At 45.4% G+C, this 26,934-nt stretch overlaps 1 protein-coding gene across 1 annotated transcript in view; it reads right to left on the reverse strand.

Annotated features, from left to right (window-relative positions):
- Nucleotides 1-26,934, reverse strand: part of TGFB1 (transforming growth factor beta 1) — an 87,725-nt gene that overhangs the window by 28,635 nt on the left and 32,156 nt on the right. The window contains exon 2 of the mRNA XM_082263711.1: nucleotides 18,805-18,959. Within this exon, the coding sequence (XP_082119837.1) occupies nucleotides 18,805-18,959 (155 nt within the window). The remainder of the gene's footprint in view (nucleotides 1-18,804; nucleotides 18,960-26,934) is intronic.

The raw sequence follows: 26,934 nt of genomic DNA on the forward strand, positions 1-26,934 counted from the left end.
CGTCAAAGTACCCCATTTGGTAGTTTCTTTTGCATGTGTGCGCTATTCTTTTTTAATATACATGTCTCTTGGTTCATAGCTGCACCAGCTTTAGAAATACATGGGTATGCTCCCCCAAATTTTTTGCTTGTTTATTATGTATTCAGTCTGACCAGACTACCGAGGTTGAGCAACCCCACCCCACCCCCCACACACACCTGTACTCTATCAGTGTCCACTATCAAATAGATATAGGAGGAGTCCCCTGCAGTGCATTTGCACATCTTTCCCAGCAAGGAGTATTATCTCCAAGGGTTAGAAAGGCTGGATTCATCTCTTTTTCATGGTTAGTGTAGGACCCACTGATAATGGGGTACTTTGACGCAGTGGTGGGCTTGAGCACTATATGGCCATATGGTGGGACCAAATCCCCATTTTTATTTATGGATTGTCTTCAAATTTGGTAGTTTCTTTTGCATGTGTGTGCTATTCTTTTTTAATATAAAATTGTGAGTAAGCCCACTCCCATAGCTGAGAAGCAACCCCACACATTAACCACTTGCCGACTGCCTAACGATGATTTACGTCGGCAGTCAGCCCCTCACAGGCAAAGCGACATAGGTCTACGTCGCTAGCCTGTGAGGCTCTAGGGAGCTCGCTCACGGACCTCCCCCGCGCGTGTGCCCAGCGGACCCGATGTCTGCCGGGCACTCACGATTGTCCGTTAGAGCGGGAGAAAGGCAGGCGGCTAGTGTAAACACAGCCGCCTGTCATTCTTCCCTGTGTAAGAATGGAGATCACACGGTTCTACTATGTAGGACCGTTGATCTCTGTTCTTACACTAGTAGCCACATCCAATCACAGTAAGGCTCCATGTACACAGGACGCTGGAAATGGCCGTTTAGGAGCAGTTGGGCGTTTTTTTAGAAGCCCCTGAACCCATCTACATTTTATCTTATCTGTCCATGTACACCAGGTCGTTTACAGTCATTTGCAGGCAGTTGCGTTCAGGGACTTTTTTTAGAACGCAATAATTTGCGTTCGAACGTGTGTTTCCCGGCGTTTCAAACGCAAAAACGCGACCGAACGCGTCCGAACGCGACCGAACGCGATGACCCGCGTTTAGCGTTCGCGTTTTTCCATTTTAAAGGGGAATCTTTTTTTTGACCTCTAGGGACGGTTCTAAACGCAAACGCGACAGAACGAACGTCCTAAAAATTCCAGCATTCAAAGGGACTTTTAACAACGTCCCGTGTACATGGAGCCTAAGAATCACGCCCCTAGGGACACACTTAACCCCTCCCTCTCAAATAAAGTTAACTCCTTCCCTGCCAGTGTCATTTTTACAGTAACAGTGCATATGTATAGCACTGATTACTGTAGTAATGTCACTGGTACCCCCAAAAGTGTGAAAAAAATATCAGTCAAGGGTCCGATTTGTCTGCTGCAATGTCGCAGTCCCGCAGAAAAAATCGTAGATCGTCGCCATTACTCGTTAAAAAAAAAAAAAATGACAAAAATCTTTCCCTTAGTTAGTAAACGCAATAACTTTTGCGCAAACCAATCAAAATACGCTTTTTGCAATTTTTTTTTACCAAACATAGGTAGCATAAAACAAATTGGCCTAAAATGTTAAAAAATTTTGATTTTTACATTTTTTTTGGGAATTTCATATAAAAAAATTTGAAAAATATTGTTATTTTTGCAAAATTGACGCTCTTTTTTGTTTATCACAATATATTAATATTTTTCAAACAATGACCGTTTCGTTGATCGTTTCAGTATAAAGTTATTGATGTCTAATCATGGTTTGAAAAATATTAATATATTGTGATTAGTATATATGTACACATAATACTTTGATGTTTTTTGTATATTAAATATTATATATAATTTGTAGAAATATCAGTCTGTTCTGGTCTTTGTGGCCCTGAGGAAGCCTTGTGCGAAACGCGTCGGCTTGCTGGGGACCCTTAGACCGTGCTCCATCTGAGACCCTAACATCATCTCCTGATACCAGTTATCAGCACTCCCTTGTTGGGAGGTATTTCTACAATGCGATTCTACATGTTTGTCTTTTTTTAATTACGTTAGACATGGGTATCCATTCCTATGCACTGTTTTAATATGTATAATAAAACTATATTTTAGTTCATTTGGTGTTGTTGTTGATCCTTCTCCTCCCATTGGCCCGTAAAGCCCCATCTTTTCTATTTTTGTGTTATAAATTACTCAGGGGTATGGGCCCCTCTACACAGTAATTTGTTGTCTACATTGCTCTTATATGGACACATGCCCATATTTAGTCAATTACATATAAGGCCAACATCAATACATTGCCCTTATATGGACACATGTCCCATTTTAGTCAATGACATATAAGGCCAACATCAATGACATTGCCCTTGAATGGACACATGTCCCCTTTTAGTCAATGACATATAAGGCCAACATCAATGACATTGCCCTTATATGGACACATGCCCATGTTTAGTCAATAACATTGACTAGTACTTAACAAATTCTAACCTCAAGTCTTCAAGCTTTGCTGGCACTGTAACAAGAAACCTGGCAAACTCCTACATATTTTTTGGCAGTGCCCTCTGCTTACCCAGTTTTGGACAGGGGTCAGGAACATAGACAAACAACTAACATCAGTTGACCTTAACATGGACCCTCTGGGATATCTTCTACATCTAAACTTGGTGCCCTTACACTGTTACAAAAAGACAGTGCATTTGCTGAATGCTGCCTGGGCATATATCACTACCCCACCGACTTTAAAACATCGTTTTTCCAGACTAGAGGAAATAAGAACGATGGATAGCTTGACTGTGTCTCTTCATGGAAGAGAGGATCAATTTAGCTGGTTGCAATGGACAGCCTTTACTTGCAAATTTCAGTATACCAATGTTTTCTCTGATTATAACAGTAGAGCCCAATGCATGATAGTGCTCCATGGCCTTCGCTTACCTTCCCTGGTGGGGAGGGGATAGGTGCAGTTGGAGTGGTGTCTTCCCAGCCCTTCAATTCCTCTTCTCCCCCTATGATTCTAATGTCCCACCCTAACTCCCTGTCCCCTCCCCCTTTAATATTTTTTCTTTCTTTTTTTTCTCCCCTTTTTGGTCCTCTCTTCTTTGTTGATCCCCTCATTCAGAGGGCAAGAGAGGTCCCCCTAAGTTTTTGTGAAGCTATGTAAGTTTAACTTGGGAAAAAAATGCATTGTGTGATTTAGCACATGTTTTGTAATGTTCTAGAGTAGGACTGCTGTTTAGGGGGTACAGCATCCTCCATCAATTGTGATACTTTGATTGAGATCAACCAGGAAAGACTTTAAAGGTGTATGCTATCTTAGACGATCAAAGCAATCGATCACTTGCCGATCTGAACTGTTTGATCTATTCTGCATAAAAGGAGAGGTTCACCCTTACACCTTAGGCACTTGTAGTGGCACCACAGAGGTCTTTGGAAGAAGGGCCCATGGATTTATTGTGTCTTCTCTAGGAGATAACTTACAATTACCCTTACCCACACTCGTAGAGTGCAACCAAATTCCAGCCAACAAAGAAGAAATACCTACACCAGAAGTTGCCTTCTACCACCCTCACCTAAAGTCAATAGCAAGTGAAATCCCACCGCTTGACAAAGATGCTAAAATCCTTCTTCTGCTGGGAAGAGATATTCTAAGGGTCCACAAGGTGCACAGGCAGGTCAGTGGACCCCCAGATGCTCCTGTAGCACCACCCCCGCAGGAGCTGCTGATTATATTATTGGGTCTACACCCTGCCTAACAACCCAATCAAATTGGCTCGATCCCTCCTCAGGCACAACTGACCCAGAATAGGACTGGACTATCAAATAGATACACAGGTTGGAATACAATACTTCACTATGCAACAATACCTTGTCACCTTCCTGAATAGTAGTCCCTCTGGGTGACACAATGGAACAACGCACAAGATTGTAATTAACCAAACTTAGTTTACTATGTATCAAATTGAATAGGGGAGATACAATACAATACAAGTCCATAAAAGGTTATTTAAAACAGCTTTAAAAAGGTAAAAGAATACCCCCACACTCCTCCTGCATTAAGGCTAGACACAGTACCAGGTAGGTGGGCCTATCTGAGTCCCTCCCCCAGAGTTCTCTTCTTTCTTGTTGATCTTCGCTAGCAAGGTTATTGAATAGAGCTCATTTGTAATCCAGATTAGGAATAAAGATCAAGAGAGAAAAAAAACATCGAGCTGTTAGTTGTCACCGCAGGGTGTCTGCGTAACTGAGCAATAACTTCTGCGAGAGAGATAAGCCTCTGGCGACTCCTTTACAGACCTTATTGTTTGTCTATGAGTCTCCTGAGAGAGTATGGTGATAAACCCCGGGGTTTTATCACCTCCTGCTGCGCTACCGCTATCTGTAGATAAAACTGTCTCTTCAGCAGATAAAGTCAGTTATTGGGCATGTGCCCTCTCACCAACAGAAGTTTCTCCTTCGCGCGCTTCCACTGCGGTCTCAGTCCTTTGGCTATATGCCAGCCGCGCGGGGTCCTTCTGGCGGATGACTTCCGGTCTCGGCAAACAGCAGTATGACCTCCAGGAATGTGCCTCGTGCTTGAGATGGGACGGTTCCACGTCGTCCCTCCAGGCTAAAAGGCTCTGGCCCAATATCCAGTGTCAGTCCTTCACTCTCGCTCGCTGGTTCCTCAGAGTCCAGCGCAGAAAGGCCCCCCCCCTTCGCGCGCTTCTCTCTTCCTTTAAATAACCTCCCCCATAGTGCCGTGCGGTGCAGCCGTGCACCCTGGATCTTGCAAAGCAGCCTGGGAGATGTAGTTTCTTCATCTTGTGAAAAGGAAGTCACAGCCCGGGAAATTCCATGCAGCTACCACTAGAGGGAGCCTAGTTCCTGGATCTTGCAAAGCAGCCTGGGAGATGTAGTTTCTTCATCTTGTGAAAAGGAAGTCACAGCCCGGGAAATTCCATGCAGCTACCACTAGAGGGAGCCTAGTTCCTTCCCACATATCAAACAGTGTCTTTAGGCATGTTTAACCCCGCTACACACTCCCCCCACTTGAGAAACTTTGGTCCCCAAAGAGGTCAACAGTATGTACCCTAGTGCATAGGTTGGCATTATACAACAAAAACATTAACATTTTGCTGAAATAAGTCAATCTGAATACATCCAATTTTGTATTCTAATAGCAGTGCAACAGTAAAACGATAAAGTGCAATTAATAAGCAAATAAGTGATTTCTACAGTGTTAATATGCCTTTGCAATTTCTTAAACACTTACATCTTAAAGTTTGTGTTGAAAAAAAAAACATCAAAAGGTGAGAAAGAGAAAAAAAACATATAGTGAGGTCAGAGCAACAAAATGTGCGCAAACATTAACTCACAAAGTAAACCAAATTGTGAACATCAAAAACTGTGCTTATTATAATGGCCAAACCCAATATCCTTATGTACAAACTTAAATGCAAACGTTTTCTACTTCAATACTTTGTTCTCATGATCTCTCACAGACCCCCCAAAACTTGGGTGGCTTGTACAGTTGTGCCTGGGGGTGAGCTAGGGTTGTCCCCCACCAAATCTACAGTGGAGGAACTAGGCTGGTCAGGAGATCTTTTGGAGGTAAAAACAGCTTCTTCCGAACATTCACCCAATTGATCATAGGTCAGTCTCTTAGGTGGGTGAATGACTCTCCTTTCCCTCTGTTCCCGTGGAGGCATGCTCTCAGAGGTGCTAGGATCAGGCACTTCTGAGGATTCTTCAATGTCCCCCTCCTCATGTTCCAACACAGAGGAACCTGATGGTTCAAGAGAGGTCAGTTCTTCTTCAGAGAAGGGTGCAACCTCCTCCTCAGGATCTTCATCCTCAGCTGCTTTTTCTGGAAGCATATGAAAGGGTATGAATTCAGGGGCTTCTGCCCGAAGGGCTCCTCTATCAGCCAAGTCAGATGAAGACAGGGAGGCAGGTGTGGGTTCTGGCAACTGAGATGACCACAACCAGTCGGGTACCTCCTCTTCATCTTCCAAATCTTCAGATGGAGAACTTCCCTCTCCCTCATCTGGGAGCGTCGTCTGAGATCTGGTAACTGGTCTAGACCGGCGAGAAGTCGAAGGGGCCTCTGACAAGTCTTCCACAGGGGGCATACGAACCGCTTCAGAGAGAGGCAGCAAATGGTTCCGATGCCAAGCCTTCAATGGACCCACACTTCCTTCAGGCCGAATTTGGTACACAGGAAGGTTTGGCAGTTGCTTGCAGATAACATAAGGTTGGGACTTCCAGCGGTCTGCCAACTTGTGTTTTCCCGGGACACCCAAGTTTCTCAACAAAACCCTGTCCCCTGGTTGCAGGTCATGGATCCGAACTTTTAGGTCGAAATTTTTTTTATTCCGCAGTCCACGTTGATCAGATGTGGCCTGAGCCTTGTCATAGGCCGCTTTCAGACTCTTCCGCAGTCGGTCCACATATCCTCTATGCGATGCTGAAGAGGTATGATCAGGCGAAATGCCAAAGGCCAAATCCACTGGCAACCGAGCCTCCCTTCCAAACATCAGCCGATAAGGGGAATATCCAGTAGCATCACTGACAGTGCTGTTGTAGGCATGCACAATGGCAGCTACGTGCTTGCCCCAATGCTGTTTCTTCTCTGAGCTCAAAGTCCCCAACATATCCAAAAGAGTCCTGTTAAATCGTTCAGGCTGGGCATCCCCCTGTGGATGGTAGGGAGTGGTTCTAGTCTTTTGAATGCCTAACATATCTAACAGTCTCTTGATCAGTCTGCTTTCAAAGTCCCTTCCCTGATCAGAATGGAGGCGTTGTGGTAACCCATAATGTACAAAGAACTTCTCTACAAGAACTTTGGCTACCGTTGAGGCCTTCTGATCCCTTGTTGGGAATGCTTGAGCATATCTGGTAAAATGGTCTGTTACCACAAGGACATTCCCCTGGCCACTCAGATCAGGCTCTAAGCAAAGGAAATCAATGCACACCAGCTCCATGGGTCCCTGACTTTGTAGATGGCCCATTGGGGCTGCTTGACGTGGCAGAGTCTTCCTCTGTATACACCGGACACAAGAATGACAGTATCCTTCAACTTCGGCCCTCATACAAGGCCAGTAGAACCTGTCCCTGACAAGCTGAAAGGTTCTTTCGGGCCCCAGATGGCCATGATTATCATGAAGAGCGGCCAGAACTCCCTCTCTGTATTTAGCTGGTAAGAACAGTTGCCACTTCTCCTCCAGATCTTCAGATGGACCTCTCCGGTAGGCCACTCCTTCTCTGATCTGTAACCGGGTCCACTCTCTATGCAACAGACGGGCCCCCTGAGGGGAGTCAGTTAGAAGCAACTCAGGGCTCTGGATCTCCAGAGCTTCCAAGAGAAGTTTTCCCAAAGGGTCTTCCAACTGCTCCTTCCGCAAGTCCCTTTTGGACAGCCGGGGCAAACCCTCCCCTTCAACTTGGGTCACCTGGCAGTAGCATTTGGGTACTCCGATAGCCGAAACCCCAATCTCTTCTGCTCTTGACCCTCCTCGGGATCGAAATTCAGTTCCCTGATATAGGGCACGCACCCCTTCTGGAGCCAAATGAGTCCATTCTTCCGCAGGTTCCTGTGGAACATGCAACCTTCTGGATAGGGCATCTGCATCCCTATTTCCGATTCCTGGCCGATACTTCAGGCTAAAATTGAAGCTAGAGAGGGCAGCCAACCATCGATGTCCTGTTGCATCCAGCTTGGCCGTAGTCAACAGATAGGTGAGGGGATTATTATCTGTCTTGACAATGAATTCAGCTCCGTACAGGTAGTCTTTCAATTTGTCAACCACTGCCCACTTCAAGGCCAAGAATTCAAGTTTGTGAGTAGGATAATTCCTTTCAGCAGGCAATAGGCTTCTGCTCACATAGGCAACAGGTCGCAGATGACCCTCATGCTCCTGATAAAGTACCCCCCCCAGCCCATCTCGGCTGGCATCAACATGCAGTTCATATGGTTTTGTGGGGTCCGCATAGGCCAACACAGGGGCAGTGGTTAGGGTTTCCTTCAGCTGGACAAAGGCCCCTTCGCATTCCGGGGTCCACTGATCCTGGATGGATTCCTTAGCCTTCCGGGGGCCTATGGTGGACTTCGCCGGCTTTACCAACTCAGGGACATCATCTTCTTCATTCTTCAGGAGCTCATTTAGGGGTCGGGCAATCTGGGCGAACCCCTCCACAAACCTCCTGTAATAGGAGCAAAAGCCCAAGAATGACCGGAGTTCGGTCACATTTGTGGGTCTCGGCCAGGAAGCAACAGCATCCAGCTTGTCCGGGTCAGTGGCCACCCCTTCTTCAGACACGATATGGCCCAGGTAATGGACCGAGGACTGATAGAATTGGCACTTCTCAGGAGAAAGTTTCAGACCTTCTTCATGTAGCCTCTTCAAGACCTTTTCCAACCTCTCCTCATGTTCTTCTAAAGTTCTGCCAAACACGATAACATCATCCAAGTATACCAGTACCTCTATCAAATTCATATCTCCAACGGTCCTCTCCATCAGCCTTTGGAAGGTAGCAGGGGCCCCGGACAACCCCTGAGGCATGCGATTGAACTCAAAGAACCCCACAGGGGTGATGAAGGCTGTTTTCTCCCGATCTTCAGGGTGCATGGGGATCTGATAATACCCACTCTTTAAGTCCATCACACTGAACCACTTCGCCCCTGACAGACTCTGTAGGGCATCTTCGATTCGAGGAGTGGTATACTGGTCTGGGATGGTTCTTCTGTTCAGCGTTCGGTAGTCGATACAAAGCCTCAAAGATCCATTTTTCTTCCGGACTACCACTATCGGGGAAGCATACGGGCTCCTGGATTCTCGGATAATCCCGATCTTTTTGAGCTCTGCCAGCTGTTGACGTAGATCTTCTAAGTCACCTAAGGGGACTCGCCGGACTCTCTCCCTGAAAGGCTTGTCCTCACTCAGGCGGATCTTATGAGTAGCGCTCCTGGCACATCCCACGTCAAACTCGTCCTTAGAGAATATTTCCCTACATCGAGCAAGTTGTGCCTTGGCCCTCTTCACCCATTCCGGCGGGAGGGCAGCGTTTCCAGAGCAAAGCTCCTCTATAACCGCTTCACCCTGTTCCTTTTCTTTGAAATCAATGGGGGCAACTGGGGTAGCCGGGTTGACTTGGCCCAGGAGCACTCTGGCCGGTACCTTCACTGGTGTAATAGAGGTGTTTCTGACACTCACTAAAACCCTTCCACGGTTTTCCTGTAACACCTTCAAAGGGATCACCTCAGGGATCACTTCTATCCCTCTCTGTCTCTCCTTTTGACCTGATTCAAAGATAATGAAGGGACCCGGCTGTTGCCATGTGAGTTTAACAGAAGCCTTAAAACAGGCCACCTCTCCTGGCTGTAAGACCTTTTCTGCTCTATCCAGCTTCCAGAGTCGTCCAACTCCTTCTGCGGGGGTCTCTTGCTCCAACACTAATCGTTGGTAGGCCTGCCGTAACATGGGATGGATCCTTGGCGCCTGAGCATCTTGTCCCTGGACCAGTTGTATCAGAAGGCGCCTTACCAGGTCAGTGTTTGTTCCTACGATGAGAGAGCTTTTGTTGGCCCCTGGTGGACGAGGACAGACCACCGCTAAGGTGTCGAAGGTTTCCGCTTCACCAGCCACTGATGGATCAAAGGTCAACTTGATTGGCAGATACCCGTCATAGGGAAAACTTTGGGTCCCAATACCCCATATCTCCAGATCTTCCAACTTCTGCAAAGGTAGATGGGTAAGATATTTATCATAGAAGTCTCTATACAAAAGAGTCACCTGGGCCCCTGTGTCAAGGAGGGCTCTTGTGTAAATTCCTTCCACCTGAACCGAGACCACTGGGGAGGGCCCGACCAAGTTAGTTGGGAATTCTCTTGATGTAGCCTGGTTGTCTGATTCAGTTCTCTGTACCCTGGCCCTCTTCTCCTTTTTCTTCCTTGATCTGGGCCCCCGCTGAACCCGGTGTGCATTGACTTTCCTTCCCTCAGTAACCCGGAGTCTAGAACTGGGGGTATTATATTTGGGTCTGACCCCCTGACTCAGTTTCCCTGATCCTGCACCACTTCTGGAGTCCCTTAAGACTGACGGACACCCGGTTGACTCCTTCACCGGTGTCCTCTGAAGTTTCCCGCTGGCTCGCGAGGTTTCGCGGCAGCATTTCCTGAGCTGGGACATACCCTTCTAACATGCCCAACTCCCCCGCAGTTGAAACAAGTTAACAATCTTGCAGGCCGTGGCTCTGGATCTGTGCTGAGACTAACAGGTTCATCTGGCCTCTCCGATATACTCCCCTTGGGTAGAGTGGATACCTGACCAGTCAGGATGGACACCATTTCTATCAACTGAGACACTTGGATCTTTAGGAGTTCAACTTGAGAGTCACCCTCTTCCACACTTATCACTCCAACCCGGGCAGTTGAGTCAAACTGCCGACTTTTCTTCTTGTTGTCCAACATAACCTCTTCCTCTCTGACCATTCGAATCAGATCGGGGTATTCTAGAATGCCGCCATCTCGACGAGTTCGTAACAGTATGGCAATGGGATCTAAAGGTTGAGCCCCTTTCAGAACCTGTCGTGCACGAGTCTCATCTATTTTCCGGTGGTCTATTCCTTTCTTTAACAGAATCTGGTGGATAATCCTATCCAGACGTTTAATGAATTCGGACAACTTCTCCCCCTCTTCTTGATAACAGTGGTCCAACTGGTAGAGAAGTTCAGCCGCGTTCTCCGTCCGACCAAACACATCTTGCAGAATGTCCAAATAATCCTGTGCAGTGCAGTTCTTCTTGCTAAGCTTTAGATTACGTACAGCCTCTAATGCAGGTCCCCTTAAACTCTCTGTGATTCTCTGCTTCTTGTGCTGTTCTGGTACCTCCCATTCCTCCAAAGCCTGAGTGGCGGTATCTAACCACTCTTCGAACCCATCTTCTGCTGAAGGCACAGGCTGTTTCCCAGAGAATGTCCGGAGCTTCCTATATCCAGTCATCAAATAGCTCGAGGAGTCCCTACTACATTTTGCCACAATCTCCCCAAGAACAGCACACAGTTCTGAGCTAAAAGTCGACAAAGGTGATGACTCAGGATGCCCTTCTTGGACACCTTTTTCTTGGCTGGATACCCCAGGGGTGGTGGATGAGGGACCCGCAATAGGAACTCCTGGATGTATCAGGAAAAGTTCTGTTTGGTCAGTAGTTTTTACACTGTTTCCGTTGAAATAATCAGGGACCCCCTTCCTCCACTCACACAGTGCATACGTGTGTGGGACAGTGGTGTCAGTTTTCATGTCAATCACCCAAAATTTCCTGTCTGTGGATAGTGCCCTCAAAACAGGGAGGAGCTTTTCTTCAGTCCAGGCTTCTCCCTTGATTTCAACCACCAGGCCATTTTCCACTATGACATTCTCTTCCTTGCACCACTCAGCAGCAGCGACAGGATCCATTTCTGCGTGGGAGGGGATTCTATGGCTGAGAGGGTTGTATTGCAGGACTGTAGAAATCCCGGACGAGCCCCCACGTGTAGCACCACCCCCGCAGGAGCTGCTGATTATATTATTGGGTCTACACCCTGCCTAACAACCCAATCAAATTGGCTCGATCCCTCCTCAGGCACAACTGACCCAGAATAGGACTGGACTATCAAATAGATACACAGGTTGGAATACAATACTTCACTATGCAACAATACCTTGTCACCTTCCTGAATAGTAGTCCCTCTGGGTGACACAATGGAACAACGCACAAGATTGTAATTAACCAAACTTAGTTTACTATGTATCAAATTGAATAGGGGAGATACAATACAATACAAGTCCATAAAAGGTTATTTAAAACAGCTTTAAAAAGGTAAAAAAAATACCCCCACACTCCTCCTGCATTAAGGCTAGACACAGTACCAGGTAGGTGGGCCTATCTGAGTCCCTCCCCCAGAGTTCTCTTCTTTCTTGTTGATCTTCGCTAGCAAGGTTATTGAATAGAGCTCATTTGTAATCCAGATTAGGAATAAAGATCAAGAGAGAAAAAAAACATCGAGCTGTTAGTTGTCACCGCAGGGTGTCTGCGTAACTGAGCAATAACTTCTGCGAGAGAGATAAGCCTCTGGCGACTCCTTTACAGACCTTATTGTTTGTCTATGAGTCTCCTGAGAGAGTATGGTGATAAACCCCGGGGTTTTATCACCTCCTGCTGCGCTACCGCTATCTGTAGATAAAACTGTCTCTTCAGCAGATAAAGTCAGTTATTGGGCATGTGCCCTCTCACCAACAGAAGTTTCTCCTTCGCGCGCTTCCACTGCGGTCTCAGTCCTTTGGCTATATGCCAGCCGCGCGGGGTCCTTCTGGCGGATGACTTCCGGTCTCGGCAAACAGCAGTATGACCTCCAGGAATGTGCCTCGTGCTTGAGATGGGACGGTTCCACGTCGTCCCTCCAGGCTAAAAGGCTCTGGCCCAATATCCAGTGTCAGTCCTTCACTCTCGCTCGCTGGTTCCTCAGAGTCCAGCGCAGAAAGGCCCCCCCCTTCGCGCGCTTCTCTCTTCCTTTAAATAACCTCCCCCATAGTGCCGTGCGGTGCAGCCGTGCACCCTGGATCTTGCAAAGCAGCCTGGGAGATGTAGTTTCTTCATCTTGTGAAAAGGAAGTCACAGCCCGGGAAATTCCATGCAGCTACCACTAGAGGGAGCCTAGTTCCTGGATCTTGCAAAGCAGCCTGGGAGATGTAGTTTCTTCATCTTGTGAAAAGGAAGTCACAGCCCGGGAAATTCCATGCAGCTACCACTAGAGGGAGCCTAGTTCCTTCCCACATATCAAACAGTGTCTTTAGGCATGTTTAACCCCGCTACACTCCATTTGCCCAGCACCTGGACTTAGGCTGGGTCATCATAGGCAATGTCTGTATAGGCAGAATGAAAAGGCCTACTAACATTTCTTCATTCAAGACAAATGTATTGCCAAATGGTCGTAATACTCACTTTGAGCCATGCCCACATCACTACTGGGTAAGAGAGAAGGTAACTAGCTGCAAGTTGCAACATGGCGGCACAAACCTTTCCTGCACCTGTGATAACAGTTTTGGCTCTACAGTTTTCAATACAAGCAGTGAAGACGACATGTTAGCTCCTTCGGTAGAAGACAAGGAATTCCTCAAAGTAATGGACAATGAGTTCTTTCAGGAAGATTCTAATAGTTGGGTAGCACCCCTACCCTTTCGCCTCCCGAGAGAGAAGCTACCCAACAATCTACATCAGGCATGTCCAACCTGTGGCCCGAGGGCCGCATGCGGCCCAGAACCACAGGCAATGCGGCCCACTGCCCACTGACAATTATTTTTTTTGCTGGGGAGGAAGGAAGTCGAGTCGGGGGCATGGCCACAGTGGTTTCCAACTAACTGTAGGCAGAGGCTGCCTCGGAGGGGAGGAGGGGGGAGAGCACAGCGCGGGAAAGGGCGTGGCAGCGTTTTATTACTTGTATAACTTAACTATAGTATAATTTTATATGCGGCCCGAGAAAATTTCTCTACACTCAATGTGGCCCAGAGAAGCCGAAGGTTGGACACCCATGATCTACATCAAGCCATTAAAAGATTCTACTCCTTAAAGCGTACTTTAAGCAAGAAACCAGAGATGGAAAGACATTTTGTAGACTTTATCCAGAATATCTTTGATAGAGGTCATGCCAAACCCGCACCTCCACTGAAAGAAGAAGAAGAATGCTGGTACCTCCCTCCCTTCGGTGTGTATCACCCACGAAAAGCAGACCAAATCAGAGTTGTCTTTGACTCCAGTGCCCAACATGAAGGCATCTCTCTTAACGACATGCTCCTCACAGGGCCCAACTTGAACAACAGCCTGATTGGAGTCTTAATTCGCTTTAGACAAGAACCTGTAGCAGTGATGGCTGACATTCAACAAATGTTCCACTGCTTCATCGTCAAGGAAGACAACAGGAACTACCTCAGGTTTCTATGGCACAAAGACAACGACATCAACAAAGAGGTAATTGAGTACCGAATGAGGGTGCATGTCTTTGGGAACAGTCCTTCCCCAGCCGTAGCAATCTATGGACTAAGAAAGACAGCCCAGCTCGGAGAAGCTGAGTATGGATCCGACGCTCGTTAATTCGTTGAAAGGAAGTTTTATGTAGACGACGGGCTCAAATCCTTTCCTACTGCTAAAGAAGCAATTGATCTTCTCACCAGAACAAAGGAGATGCTATCTGTAGCAAACTTGAGACTTCACAAGATTATATCTAACAGCCAAGAGTTAATGAATGCATTTCACTCTGAGGACTATGCTGCCAGTGTGAAAGACCTTAACCTTGGGTCTGACACGCCTCCTATGAAGAGAAGTCTAGGTCTGCTGTGGAACATCAAAGAAGACACATTCACCTTTCAAGTGTCTACCTGTGACAAGCCTTCTACCAAGAGAGGAGTCTTGTCCACAGTATCTACTACCCCCTGGAATTTATAGCCCCAGTCACCACCCAAGGTAAGATGCTTTTAAGACAGCTTACTACTGATAGCATAGATTGGGATACTCCGTTACCTATTGAGAAACAACAAAGATGGGAGAAATGGAGAGGTTCTCTCAAGCCACTAGAACAGCTCCAAATTCCACATTGCTATGCCCCAGTCTCCATTTCAGCTGCTAACCAGAGGGAAATCCATATCTTCTCAGATGCCTCAGTTGAAGCTATTGCTGCAGTGGCCTATTTGAAGACCTCAGGGGTTAATGGAGACATACATTGCAATTTTGTTCTAGGCAAGGCAAAGCGAACACCAAAACCTGCACATACCATACCCAGACTTGAACTTTGTGCAGCCGTGCTAGCAGTGGAAATTGCTGAAGAGTGAAATGGACATTAAAATTGATTCCTTCACATTTTACACAGACAGTAAGATAGTACTTGGTTACATCTACAACCAAACTAAACAATTTTACATGTACGTCAGTAATCAAGTAGAACGTATCAGAAGGTTCTCCATGCCAAGGCAATGGCGTTATATTCCCACTGACCTTAATCCTGCTGATTGTGGGACAAGAGCTATATCTTCAGCAGCTCTCCATGGCTGCTTGTGGCTGTCGCCTCCAAGATTTCTTTGTGAGAACTCTTACTCAATTTCCACTGACGTTACCTATGAACTGGTACACCCTGATGTTGATAAAGAAATCAGGTCTATGAACACCACACTGCATACCGCTGCGAGTTCAGAACCTAAACTCAAGTCACATTGTTTTGAACGTTTTTCTACCTGGTCATCAGCCGTTAGGGCTGTTGCCTATTTGATTCACATTGCTCATTGTTTTAAAAGGAGCTCAACATCAGAGTGTCATGGCTGGCACATCTGTACCAACCTTCCTTCCGCAACGGAAATTGAGCGCGCGGAAAGGGTCATCATTCTCTTTGTACAGCAAGAAGTGTACATGGAAGAATTCCACAGATTCAAAGGTGGAATACCTTTATCAAAGGGTACTTCACTATTCAATCTAAACCCTGTGGTCGATGACAATCAGTTGCTGCGAGTTGGAGGCCAAATAGAGAAATCCGACCTGTGTAGCAAGGAACAAAACCCAATTATCATACCAGGTCAGCACCACATTGCCACTCTTCTAATCCGGCACCATCATGAACTAATACAACACCAAGGTCGACAATTTACAGAAGGCGCTATCAGGTCAGCTGGCTTGTGGATTGTTGGAATGAAGAGATGTGTTTCTTCCCTGATTTTCAAATGCCTCAAGTGTCGCAAGTTAAGAGGTAGACACCAATTACAACAAATGTCAAGCCTGCCAGCTGATTGTTTAAGTACAGATCCACCTTTCACCTACGTTGGAGTTGACGTTTTCGGTCCTTGGACTGTGGTAACTCGAAAGACTCATGGTGGAGCAGCCAATAGCAAGAGGTGGGCTGTGTTGTTTACTTGTCTCAGCATACAAGCCGTACATATTAAGGTGATCGAGTCAATGGATTCTTCTTGTTTCATCAACGCTTTACGAAGATTCTTCTCCATCCGAGGACCCGTCAAGCAGCTAATATCCGACTGTGGTACCAACTTCGTCGGAGCCTGTAAAGAACTTCAACTAGACAATTTCTTAGCAAACAATGGATGTACTTGGGTGTTTAATCCACCACATTCTTCACATATGGGAGGATCCTGGGAGCGAATCATTGGAATCACTAGAAGAATTCTTGATTCCATGTTACAGGACCACAAGTCTTCCCTATTGACTCATGAAACTTTGAATACCTTTCTCTTGGAAGTATCCGTCATCATTAATGCAAGGCCTCTAGTACCAGTATCTTCCGATCCTGATTCTACAGTGATTCTTACCCCAGCCACACTCCTTACTCAGAAGGTTGGGACTACTGTGATAACTTCTGCTGAAATCGACCCTAAGGATATCTATAGGCGTCAATGGAAACAGGTGCAACACCTAGCTAACGTGTTTTGGCACCGCTGGAGAAAGGAGTACCTACATATCCTTCAAAGTCGTTCCAAATGGCAAACACCCAAGCCCAACCTCAAAGTAGGCGACCTTGTTCTGAAAGATAGAGAAGTCCGTCGCAATGAGTGGCCTATGGGTCTTGTAACAAGCGTGATGCCCAGCGATGATGGGAAAGTTCGGAAGGTTGAGATTAAGATAACCAAAGGAGGTTCCGCTCGAACTTTCTCACGACCAATCACAGAATTGGTACTTCTTCTCCCAAGTGAGTGACTTATGCAAGAGTACCAGGCTGTACCATGCCATGGTGGGGAGAATACAACTAATAACTGCTTACTATGCCACTGTTGAAGTTCCAGGGCTATTAACTGTAGACTACAGAACTTTGCCATCTGTTATTGGACTTCATGTTTGGTTGTTCATTTACTGCATACCTTCTTGTTTTGTAGGTATTTCGTATTTGTGGTTTACATACCAGTATTATTTTCTAATGTCTTCTTCACTTACAGGTTCAAGTTGGACTTTGACATTTGGACTTATCTTTATACATATTAATAGGCTTGGAAAATTAAAGATTTCAGACGGGGAGTGTCATGTTACATGAAGCTGTTTTATTATAATGTACTGTTTATTTAATGCTCATATTAAGTTTGTCTCTTGTGCTACTCCATAGCTCTCCCATGCTGGAGGTTTACCCCTCCCCTTTTCTCTGTATCAGCCATTTCTGCTGTAAAATTCAATATGACAAGTACTCTCCTAACCTGTATGAAAGAATCGTTCTTTTACCTGTTGTAACTGCACATTCTACGGATCATACGATGAATAAACATCGCCAGAGCTTCTTACATGTGAGTTGTGACTGAGTAAACTATCTGGGAAGGTGATTTGGTATGGATAATCTCACCAGAGCAATGAGCTCCATGTGCTCCTGAAAATCACACTCATAGCCTTTGCAGCCGGTCCAGAATAGAGCTCCAACGGTCGGAGAAGACTTAGCAAGGCCTTGCTAGGAAAGGGACCTCAGCACAGGCTGTCTTAAAGGGGACTTGTTATTATAATATTGAGTCATGATTAGCGAGGATTAGATATTGCTTGACTGATTTCAGAGATTTTTAGCTAAAGTCATAAGCTACCGTATTTTCCGGCGTATAAGACGACTGGGCGTATAAGACGACCCCCCTAATTTTCAAGTTAAAACATAGGTTTTGGGCTATACTCGCCGTATAAGACTACCCCCCTTCCAAAGCAAGGCAACACCATTGAAAAACATCAGATTTCTCATAGATCTCCAAGGTACCCTAGTACAGTAATACATGTAATCTCTCATAATATCTCCAAGGTACCCTAAGTATTACCAGTAGATGTAATCTCAAGACGCTGGCTGTGTGGGAATCCTGTACCGGTATACCGTATGTACAATAGCTTCAGCTACATACAGTATACCGCGCTGAGCCAATCACAGTGAGCGATGTATTCTATTATTGAATGCAAAGCCTGCTCGGATTGGCAGAGTCAGAAAGAGGGGCTGATGTTACTCAAAGCCAATCCGAGCAGGCTTTGCATTCAATAATAGAATACATCGCTCTCCCTGATTGGCTCAGCGCGGTACACTGTATGTAGCCGAAGCTACGGTACATACTGTATACCGGTACAGGATTCCCACACAGCCAGTGTCTTGGGAGATTACATCTACCGGTAATACTTATACTTAGGTTACCTTGGAGATATACTTGGCGTATAAGACGACCCCCCCATTTTTGGGGGATTTTTTTGAGGTTCAAAAGTAGACTTATACGCCAGAAAATACAGTAATATATGTTGCCAGAACATCGACAGTTAAAGCTGATGCTATAGTATGGTTGCAATATCCATGTGCTCCATTATCCTTTCTTTTGCTGTATAGTCACATTCTTGGTGTCAGTCCATTGAGCCTCCTTGTGTTAAGTGGGGTTCAGTTGACTGATACTGCTACATTTTATTATTGTTAAGTCATATTTGTTATCAATAAGCTATATTGATTTACCTTTCAAGTAAAATAACCAAACAGTATTCTAATTGTGTCGGTGTGTCCTTGAAGATTATATCTGAAATGTCGGAACCTAAAGTGTCCAGTGGGTCGGATAATTCTCAGGGTTAGGTGAGTGCAGAGGAACATCCGTTAACCATCAGCCCCCAGGGGGGTGGTGCTACATTTAGAAGCTGAAAGCTAAGTTTGCAGACACCATAAGGTGATTATACTTTAACCAGTGTTAGCTTGGACAGTTTTAAAGGAAACTTGAATCACTTAGTAAGAGCAACATGTCACATTTGTCATACAGTAATAATGCTGATGACCCCAATGGTGTCCCCATAGACTCACCCTGTACAGCTCCACTCTGATCTCTTTATTTGTCTCTCTCTTCTTCGCTATCTGAAATATTCGCAGTTCAGCCTGGTGCAGCATTTCTTGAGTTGCCACAATCTCCCTTACTTGGGTCATGTTGAAGGTGAATAGGAACTCGTTGTGTTTATCTTCTGAAGAATCAGCTGAAATAATCATAAGAACAAACTATGTCTGTGCCATTCACGTAAGTATTATGTACATAAACACATAGACCAGGGATCCTCAAACTACGACCCCCAGCGGAACTACACATCCCATGAGGCATTGTAAAACTCTGACATTCACAGACATGACTAGGCATGATGGGAATCGTAGTTCCTGAACAACTGGGGGGGGGGCTTAGTTTGAAGACCCCTGACATAGACCCTTGTACAGTAAAGTTCCACCATTGGCCTATTAGAAAGCATACACTCACACATCTGATGCTAGTTATGAGTCATGATGAGTGCAGTGATGCCTAAAGCGATATTAAACTTCCCCAAAAAATTAAATATATTACATTTTACCAATTTCATAGATGTGGTGGCTGCATTTGTTTTCTTTTTAGGCTTTTTTTTTTTCACCTGGTGATCCTGCCAGTAACTCTGTTCATTTCAACTTCCTTTATCTTCCTCCCATCCGCGCTACAGCCTATATACGGCTGCAGCGCGGACTCGAATTTTCGGGAGGCCGTTTTTAGTTATCACGTTTACTAATTACGGGAAAGATTTATGTAATTTTTATTGTTTTTTTTTTTTTTTACAAGTAATGGCGGCGACTTTTAGCAGGACTGCGACATTACGGCGGACAGATCGGACCCCTAACTGACATTTTTGACACTTTTGGGGGTACCAGTGACATTACTACAGTAATCAGTGCTAAAAATATGCACTGTTACTGTAATAATGACACTGGCAGGGAAGGGGTTAACACTTTTGGTGATCAAGGGGTTAAATGTATGCCTCATGCTTACTGACGTGTGTGGGGGGGAGGGGGTTCTGTGACACAGACAGAGATCGCTATGCTGAATCCTGTGATCTCTCCCTGTCTGTCAAAGAGAAGATCCGCCTGCTTTGTTTACACAAGCAGGCGGATCTTCTCACACTTTCACCGATGATCGGGGAAGAGAAGCAGCGATTGCCGCCTCTCCTCCTCTGGCCTGACTCCCTCTGTGTCTAAACACAGCGGGAGCGAGATCACTAGGAGCCCAGCGACGTAGGTCTACGTCGCTGGACCCAGGGGAGCCGACCTGCCGCAGTAGTATAACTGTGAGCGGTCGGCAAGTGGTTAAATAGGAACTTTTTGCCAAGATTATCTGATGTTTATACATCAGTACCATGTGCAGAAACCCTATCCCTAAAGGAAAAAAAAAAAGAACTGGCTAAATCTGTTTGAAGACGGTTTGAATCTTTGTCGGTTCGGCAGGAACCGGCCAAGATTGAAACAATGTGTGGGCAGGCTGAATCTATTGATCAACTTGGGAACAACCAGCCTGCAGGATTTTACATGCGATTATCGCTAGCAGGTGGTATAGCCTCTATTAATTTTTAATAAATAAACAAGCAAAAAATTGGGGGAGCAAACCCTGAACATGTATGTCTAAAGCCGGTGCAGCTATGGACCAAGCAACATGTATATTAAAAAAGAATAGCGCAACCATGCAAAAGAAATGACTATTAAATATGGAGACAATCCATAAATAAAAATGGGGATTTAGTCCCACCATATGGCCATATCGTGCTCAAGCCCACCACTGCGTCAAAGTACCCCATTATCAGTGGGTCCTACACTATCCATAAAAAAGGGGTGAATCCAGCCTCTCCAACCCTTGGAGACAACACTCCTTGCTGGGATGGATGTGCTAATGCACTACAAAGGACTCCTCCTATATCTACTTGATGGTGGACTCTGATAGAGTACAGGTGTGTGTGGGGGGATGCTCAACGTCAGAAGTCTGGTCAGACCGAATACATAATAAACAAGCAAAAAATTGGGGGAGCAAACCCTGAACATGTATGTCTAAAGCCGGTGCAGCTATGGACCAAGCAACATGTATATTAAAAAAGAATAGCGCAACCATGCAAAAGAAATGACTATTAAATATGGAGACAATCCATAAATAAAAATGGGGATTTAGTCCCACCATATGGCCATATAGTGCTCAAGCCCACCACTGCGTCAAAGTACCCCATTGTCTCCAAGGGTTGGAGAGGCTGGATTCACCCCTTTTTTATGGATAGTGTAGGACCCACTGATAATGGGGTACTTTGACGCAGTGGTGGGCTTGAGCACTATATGGCCATATGGTGGGACTAAATCCCCATTTTTATTTATGGATTGTCTCCATATTTAATAGTCATTTCTTTTGCATGGTTGGGCTATTCTATTAATTTTTACTGTGCTCTCCTGGCCGGGATGGCTTTCCCCGTCCCCTCCCTAAGGCCTCTTTCACACGGGTGCACCGCCAATCCCCGCTGAGCAGAGGGATGACAGCTCCATCTCCGCTCTGTGTGCGGAGATGGAGCTGTCAGATCCCCGCTGTTCTTTATGGGGAGATCGGATGAGAACGGACCGCCTGTCCATTCTTATTCGATCCCATCCGATCCTCCAGACGGATGGAAAATAGGGTTTCCATCCGTCCGGATTTCACAGACAGGATCGGATCAGAGAGCAGCGGGTGTCAGCGGACATGTCACCTCTGACCTCCACTGCCCCATAGGGATGCATGGAGCATCCGATCAGGTCCGCCTGAAAAACTGACAGGCAGATCGTATCAGATCGTATCGCCCGTGTGAAAGGGGCCTAAGAGAATACAATGGCTCGGCAGGAGGGATTCCCCCATCAACACAGACAGTGTTGATGGGGGAATTGAGTGAACTTCTTTTACCGAAAGAAATTCACTCAGTGTATGGCTGATTTAGCTGGAGTCCAGCTTTATTTGTTAGTCGAGTCCATCTACAGTAAATCTGCTAGTACACCTAACACTAGCCTCTCCCCAGACTGACATTACTGCTGTCCAAAGGTGTCTCAATTACTCCTCCATCCAGAGAGTAGAGGTCCTAATACAGGAGGTGTGTTACTAGATCACTAGGTGAAAATAAAAGGAAAAAAAGGTTAAAAAAAGTAAACTAATACAGCCCCCACATCTAAAGATTGCTTAGCTGTAATATATACATTTTTTTGTTTTGGGGTTTATAAGTCCCCGTTCACACTGGGGTCGACCTGTGAGGCGACCTGGTTGCCTCACAGGTCGCCGTAGGCCGCCTTCCATAGGGAAGCTGCGGACCCGTTCTAATAGGAGCGACACAAGTCGCTCCGACTTAGAAAAAGGGTCCGGAGCTTCTTTGGGGCGACCCGGAGCGACCGTCATAGACTTCAATGTTATGAAGTCCCTGCCGGCCGCTCCGAGGTCGCGGCGCGCTGCTCGCACCGCGACCTCGGAGGTCGCCCCGGGAAGTCGGATCGCCCCAGTGTGAACGTGGCCTTACTGCTCTAAGGCTTAATTCACAAAGCTTTAACACAAGGATTCGTTATTTTAGATACATTGCATTCAGTACATACAGTGCATTGATAAAGTAGTCAGACCCCCTTCACTTTTTTCAGTTTTGTTATGTTAAAGCCTGATTCTGCAGTTGTTTAAATTCATTTTTCCTCCTTCATCTACACTCCGTACCCCATAATGACAAAGTGAAGTTTTAGGAGTGTATGTAAAAGGAAAAACTGAAATATCACATTGGCATAAGTATTCAGACCCTTTGCAACAACACGTGAAATTTGGCTCAAGGGCCTCCCATTTATCTTGATCGCTGCTGTGATGTTTCTACACCTTGATTGGAGTCCATCTGTGGTCAATTAAATTGATTGGATTGATCTGGAAAGACACACCTCTCTATAAAAGGCCTCATAGCTGACAATGCATACTGTTTCAGCGCAAAAGCCATGAGGTCAAAGGAACTGCCTACAGAGCTTTGAAAATTTAACCATTTACTGACCCCCTATAGCAGATTTATTGCTACAGGGCAGTTGTTCTGTGCAGAATCCCATATATATATATATATATATATATATATATATATATATATGGTATTCTGCACTTCCACATAGGGGCTGTGCAAAGCAGGGAAAGAAAATCCATCACATCCCTTAGTGAAAGCAGCACACTGTGTATACAAAAACACTGGTTAGGCTCACATTTAAAGGGATTGTAAAGTTTCAAGGTTTTTCACCTTAATGCATTCTAAATTAAAATAATAGAAACAAAATTTAACAAAAACCATAATGATTTAAAAAAATAAATAAATAGATGAACACAGCTTATTTCTACAAATATAAGTGCTTATAAGTATTAAAAAAAAAACAGATATGAAAAATGCAGGATTAAAGAGAAAGTTTGATGTATTAATTTATGTCCAGATAAAACTATATTTACTTTGGATAGAGTGGAGAAGGATTAGGACTCCGTCAGGTTTTTACTGCTATCTAGGGCTCCATTAGAGAGATTTAAGCCTCGTACACACGCAACGATTATCGGCCGTCTTTTGTCCAGTGTTGTTGTGTTGGTTGAAATGTGCTCTAGACTGCACACGAATTTTCTCGGCCAACAACAACCAACTTCAGAAGTGATTTCATGTGATGGTTTACTTTCCGTGTGTTTTTTCTTCTCTGAGCATGCCCAGACTTGCTCATCTGATTTTTGTCTGCAGAAATCTGTACTGACTGATGGAAAATCGGCCGTTCTGTTGACGGCCAACAAAAATTTTATAGCCTGCACACCAGATTTTGTTCGGCCGAAAAGTCGCAGTCGGTTGTCGGAAGCATCATACTAACAAGCCGACAATCGGCCCATCGGACGCTGGCCGAAAATTCACGACCAACAATCGTTGCGTGTGTACGAGGCATTACCCTCACTTCCTGTCGCAGTGGCAACAGTTTAATCAGACAAAAAATGATTTCAAATCTCAAGCACCACGCTTTTTCTTCAGCTTTTTCTTGTTTTCTGTGTCTGTTTGTAATAGGACAGGGGTTAAGCATATACTTTAATGATTTTAATGTGATTTTTTGCCCAAACAAAAAAAAAAAGAAATAAAAAAAGAAAAATAGTTTTACCATTTAGGTGATACAAAATAATTTATTATATTTTTTAGCCTGATTTATATAAAGATTGCAATACCTTCTTTGTCCTCCAGGTGCCACTTTTAAATTTGCTATCAAAATTAACTTGCAGGGAGTAGGATTGATTTACTAAAGGAGCAAATGTTGCAAAGTGAATTGTAATGGAGCTTGATTATTGGAAACACAAAAGGAGGTTTTATTGTCACATGGTTGGTTGATTGAAGTGAACACAGGTTCACATTGTTCACTAAGCTCAATGAACATTCCCTTGAGAGAACTGTCTCTACTACCTTAGTGTATTAACCTAGGTATGTGAGCAGTGCTGTATTTTGGCCTAGGCCGACACTTTGCAGGCGCCCCCCCCCCCTCCACCTGAGACTCTTTTGGCCACTGGTTGCTAGAGCCGCCTCTCCCACCTCTCTCTCTCTCACCCCTCCCTCCTCTCTCTCTCACTCACTCACTCCTCTCTCCCTCTCTCTCTCTTTCTCTCTCACCCCCTCTCTCTCAACCACACTTCTCTCATCCCCCCCTTTCTTTCTCTCTCTCTCATCCCCCCTCTGATCCTCTCTCTCTCATCCTCTCTCTCTCTCTCCCTTTCATCCCCCCTCTCTCTCTCTCTCATCCCCCCTCTGATCCTCTCTCTCTCATCCTCTCTCTCTCTCTCTCCCTTTCATCCCCCCTCTCTTTCTCTCTCTCTCTCATCCCCCCTCTGATCCTCTCTCTCTCACCGCCCCCTCTCTCTCTCTCATCCTCTCTCTCTCTCCCTTTCATCCCCCCTCTCTCTCTCACCGCCCCCCTCTCTCACCACCCCTCTCTCTCTCTCTCTTATCCTCTCTCTCTCTCCCTTTCATCCCCCCTCTCTCTCATCCCCCCCTCTCTCCCTCCCTCCCTTCCTCACCCATCCCCTCTCTCTCTCTCTCTCTCTCATTTCTCCCCCTCTCTCTCTCCCTCACCCACCCACCCTCTCTCTCTCTCTCCCATCCCCTCTCACCCCCCCTCTCGTGACATCTCAGGGGTTCATGCTGGCACTTGGAGTTCTTCAATTTTGGAGGGAGTCACATCCGTTAAAAAGGAAGGAGTGGGGCAAATTTACATAGGAGGGGGCGCACAGTTTTAGTCTTGCCTAGGGCAGCATAAAACCAAAATACACCACTGTATGTGAGTGCTATTTTCTAGCAGTAATTGTAATACAATATATGGAGTATATGGTAATACAATGTATGGAGTATATGGTAATACAATATATGGAGTATATGGTAATACAATGTATGGAGTATATGGTAATACAATGTATGGAGTATATGGTAATACAATATATGGACACTTTATGGCCAAAAGTATTCTAAATTTTTGACTTCAGGTGTTCTACTGAAAGCCACGGTTAATGCTACATCCTACAAAGTCATTTTTGGACAATTGTGCTCTTCCAACTTTCTGGCAACAGTTTGGGGAAGGCCCTTTTCAGCATTTGCACAAAGCCAGCTCCATACAGACTTGGTTTGATAGGTTTGGCATGGAGGAATTTAAGTGTCCTGAACAGACCTCAACCATATGGAACACTTTTGGGATTCATTATAATGCTCATTGTGAGACAGGTCTTCTCATTCAACATAATAATCTGACCTCACAAATTCCTATAGACGCACTCCAAAATCATGTGTCAAGTCTTCCCAGAGTTGTAGAGGCAATGGTTTTGCTGTTTATGTCTCCATTAGGGAGATTCCCCCTTTCTAATCGTACTGTTTAACATTGTCACCAAAAGTTAAAGTAAAAGAAAATCCCACATTTTGAGTTGTCACCAGAACAGGAAAAGAGGGGAAATCTTCCTATGTGGACACTAGTTCTGGTGACCCTTGTGACAGCCAGGGAATCCTTCACTTTGGAGAGATTTCCTCTCACTTCCTGTTTTGGCTTTTAACCACTTGACCACCGGAGGATTTTCCTGTCTTCCGTCCAGGCCACTTTTTGCGATTCGGCGCTGTGCGACTTTAACTGACAATTGCGCGGTCGTGCAACGCCGTACTCAAACAAAATTTACGTCCTTTTTTTCCCACAAACAGAGCTTTCTTTTGGTGGCATTTGATCACCTGTGCGATTTTTACTTTTTGCGCTATAAACAAAAAAAGAGCATTTATTTTGAAAAAATAACAATATTTTTAACATTTTTTTTATATGAAATTCCCCCCAAAAAAAATGTAAAAATCAATTTTTTTTTTAATTTTTGGCCAATTTGTTTTCTGCTACCTATGTTTGGTAAAGAAAATCGCAATAAGCGTATTTTGATTGGTTTGCGCAAAATTTATTGCGTTTACTAACAAAGGGAAAGATTTCTGTCATTTTTTTTTTTTTAACGCGTAATGGCGGTGATCTGCAATTTTTTTTGCGGGACTGCGGCATTGCGGTGGACAGATCGGACCCTTGACTGACATTTTTGACACTTTTGGGGGTACCAGTGACATTACTGCAGTAATCAGTGCTATATATATGCACTGTTACTGCAAAAATGACACTGGCAGGGAAGGGGTTAATTTTATTGGAGAGGGAGGGGTTAATGTATGCATGGTGCTTACTGACGTGTGGGGGGGGGAGGTGACTGAGTGACAGAAGGACAGATCGGATGTCCAGCTATGCTGAACACTCCGATCTGTCACTCCTTGTCACTATGGAGATCCGCCCGCTCTGTTTACACAGGCGGGCGGATCTCCTCACTAGATTCCCAGACGATCGGGGCAGAGCAGCGGCAATCGCCGCTGCTCCTCCCCTGGCCCGACTCCCGCTGTGAATTAAAACAGCGGGAGCGCGCCTCCGGCGGCGCGCGAGCGCCGCCTACAGGGGGAGGAGTCCAGCGACGTAGGTCTACGTCGCTGGACGGGAACGAGCCACTTTGCCGCAGTACGCTCCATGTGAGCGCTCGGCAAGTGGTTAAGGATAGGAAGTGAATAGAAATGCCCCCAAAGGGACACAGATGCCAAAAAATGATAGGGTAATGTAATAGTTAGTGATCGACCAATATCA

Source organism: Pelophylax lessonae, assembly GCF_965119305.1.
Source record: "Pelophylax lessonae genome assembly, chromosome: 7".
NCBI classification, from domain to species: domain Eukaryota; kingdom Metazoa; phylum Chordata; class Amphibia; order Anura; family Ranidae; genus Pelophylax; species Pelophylax lessonae.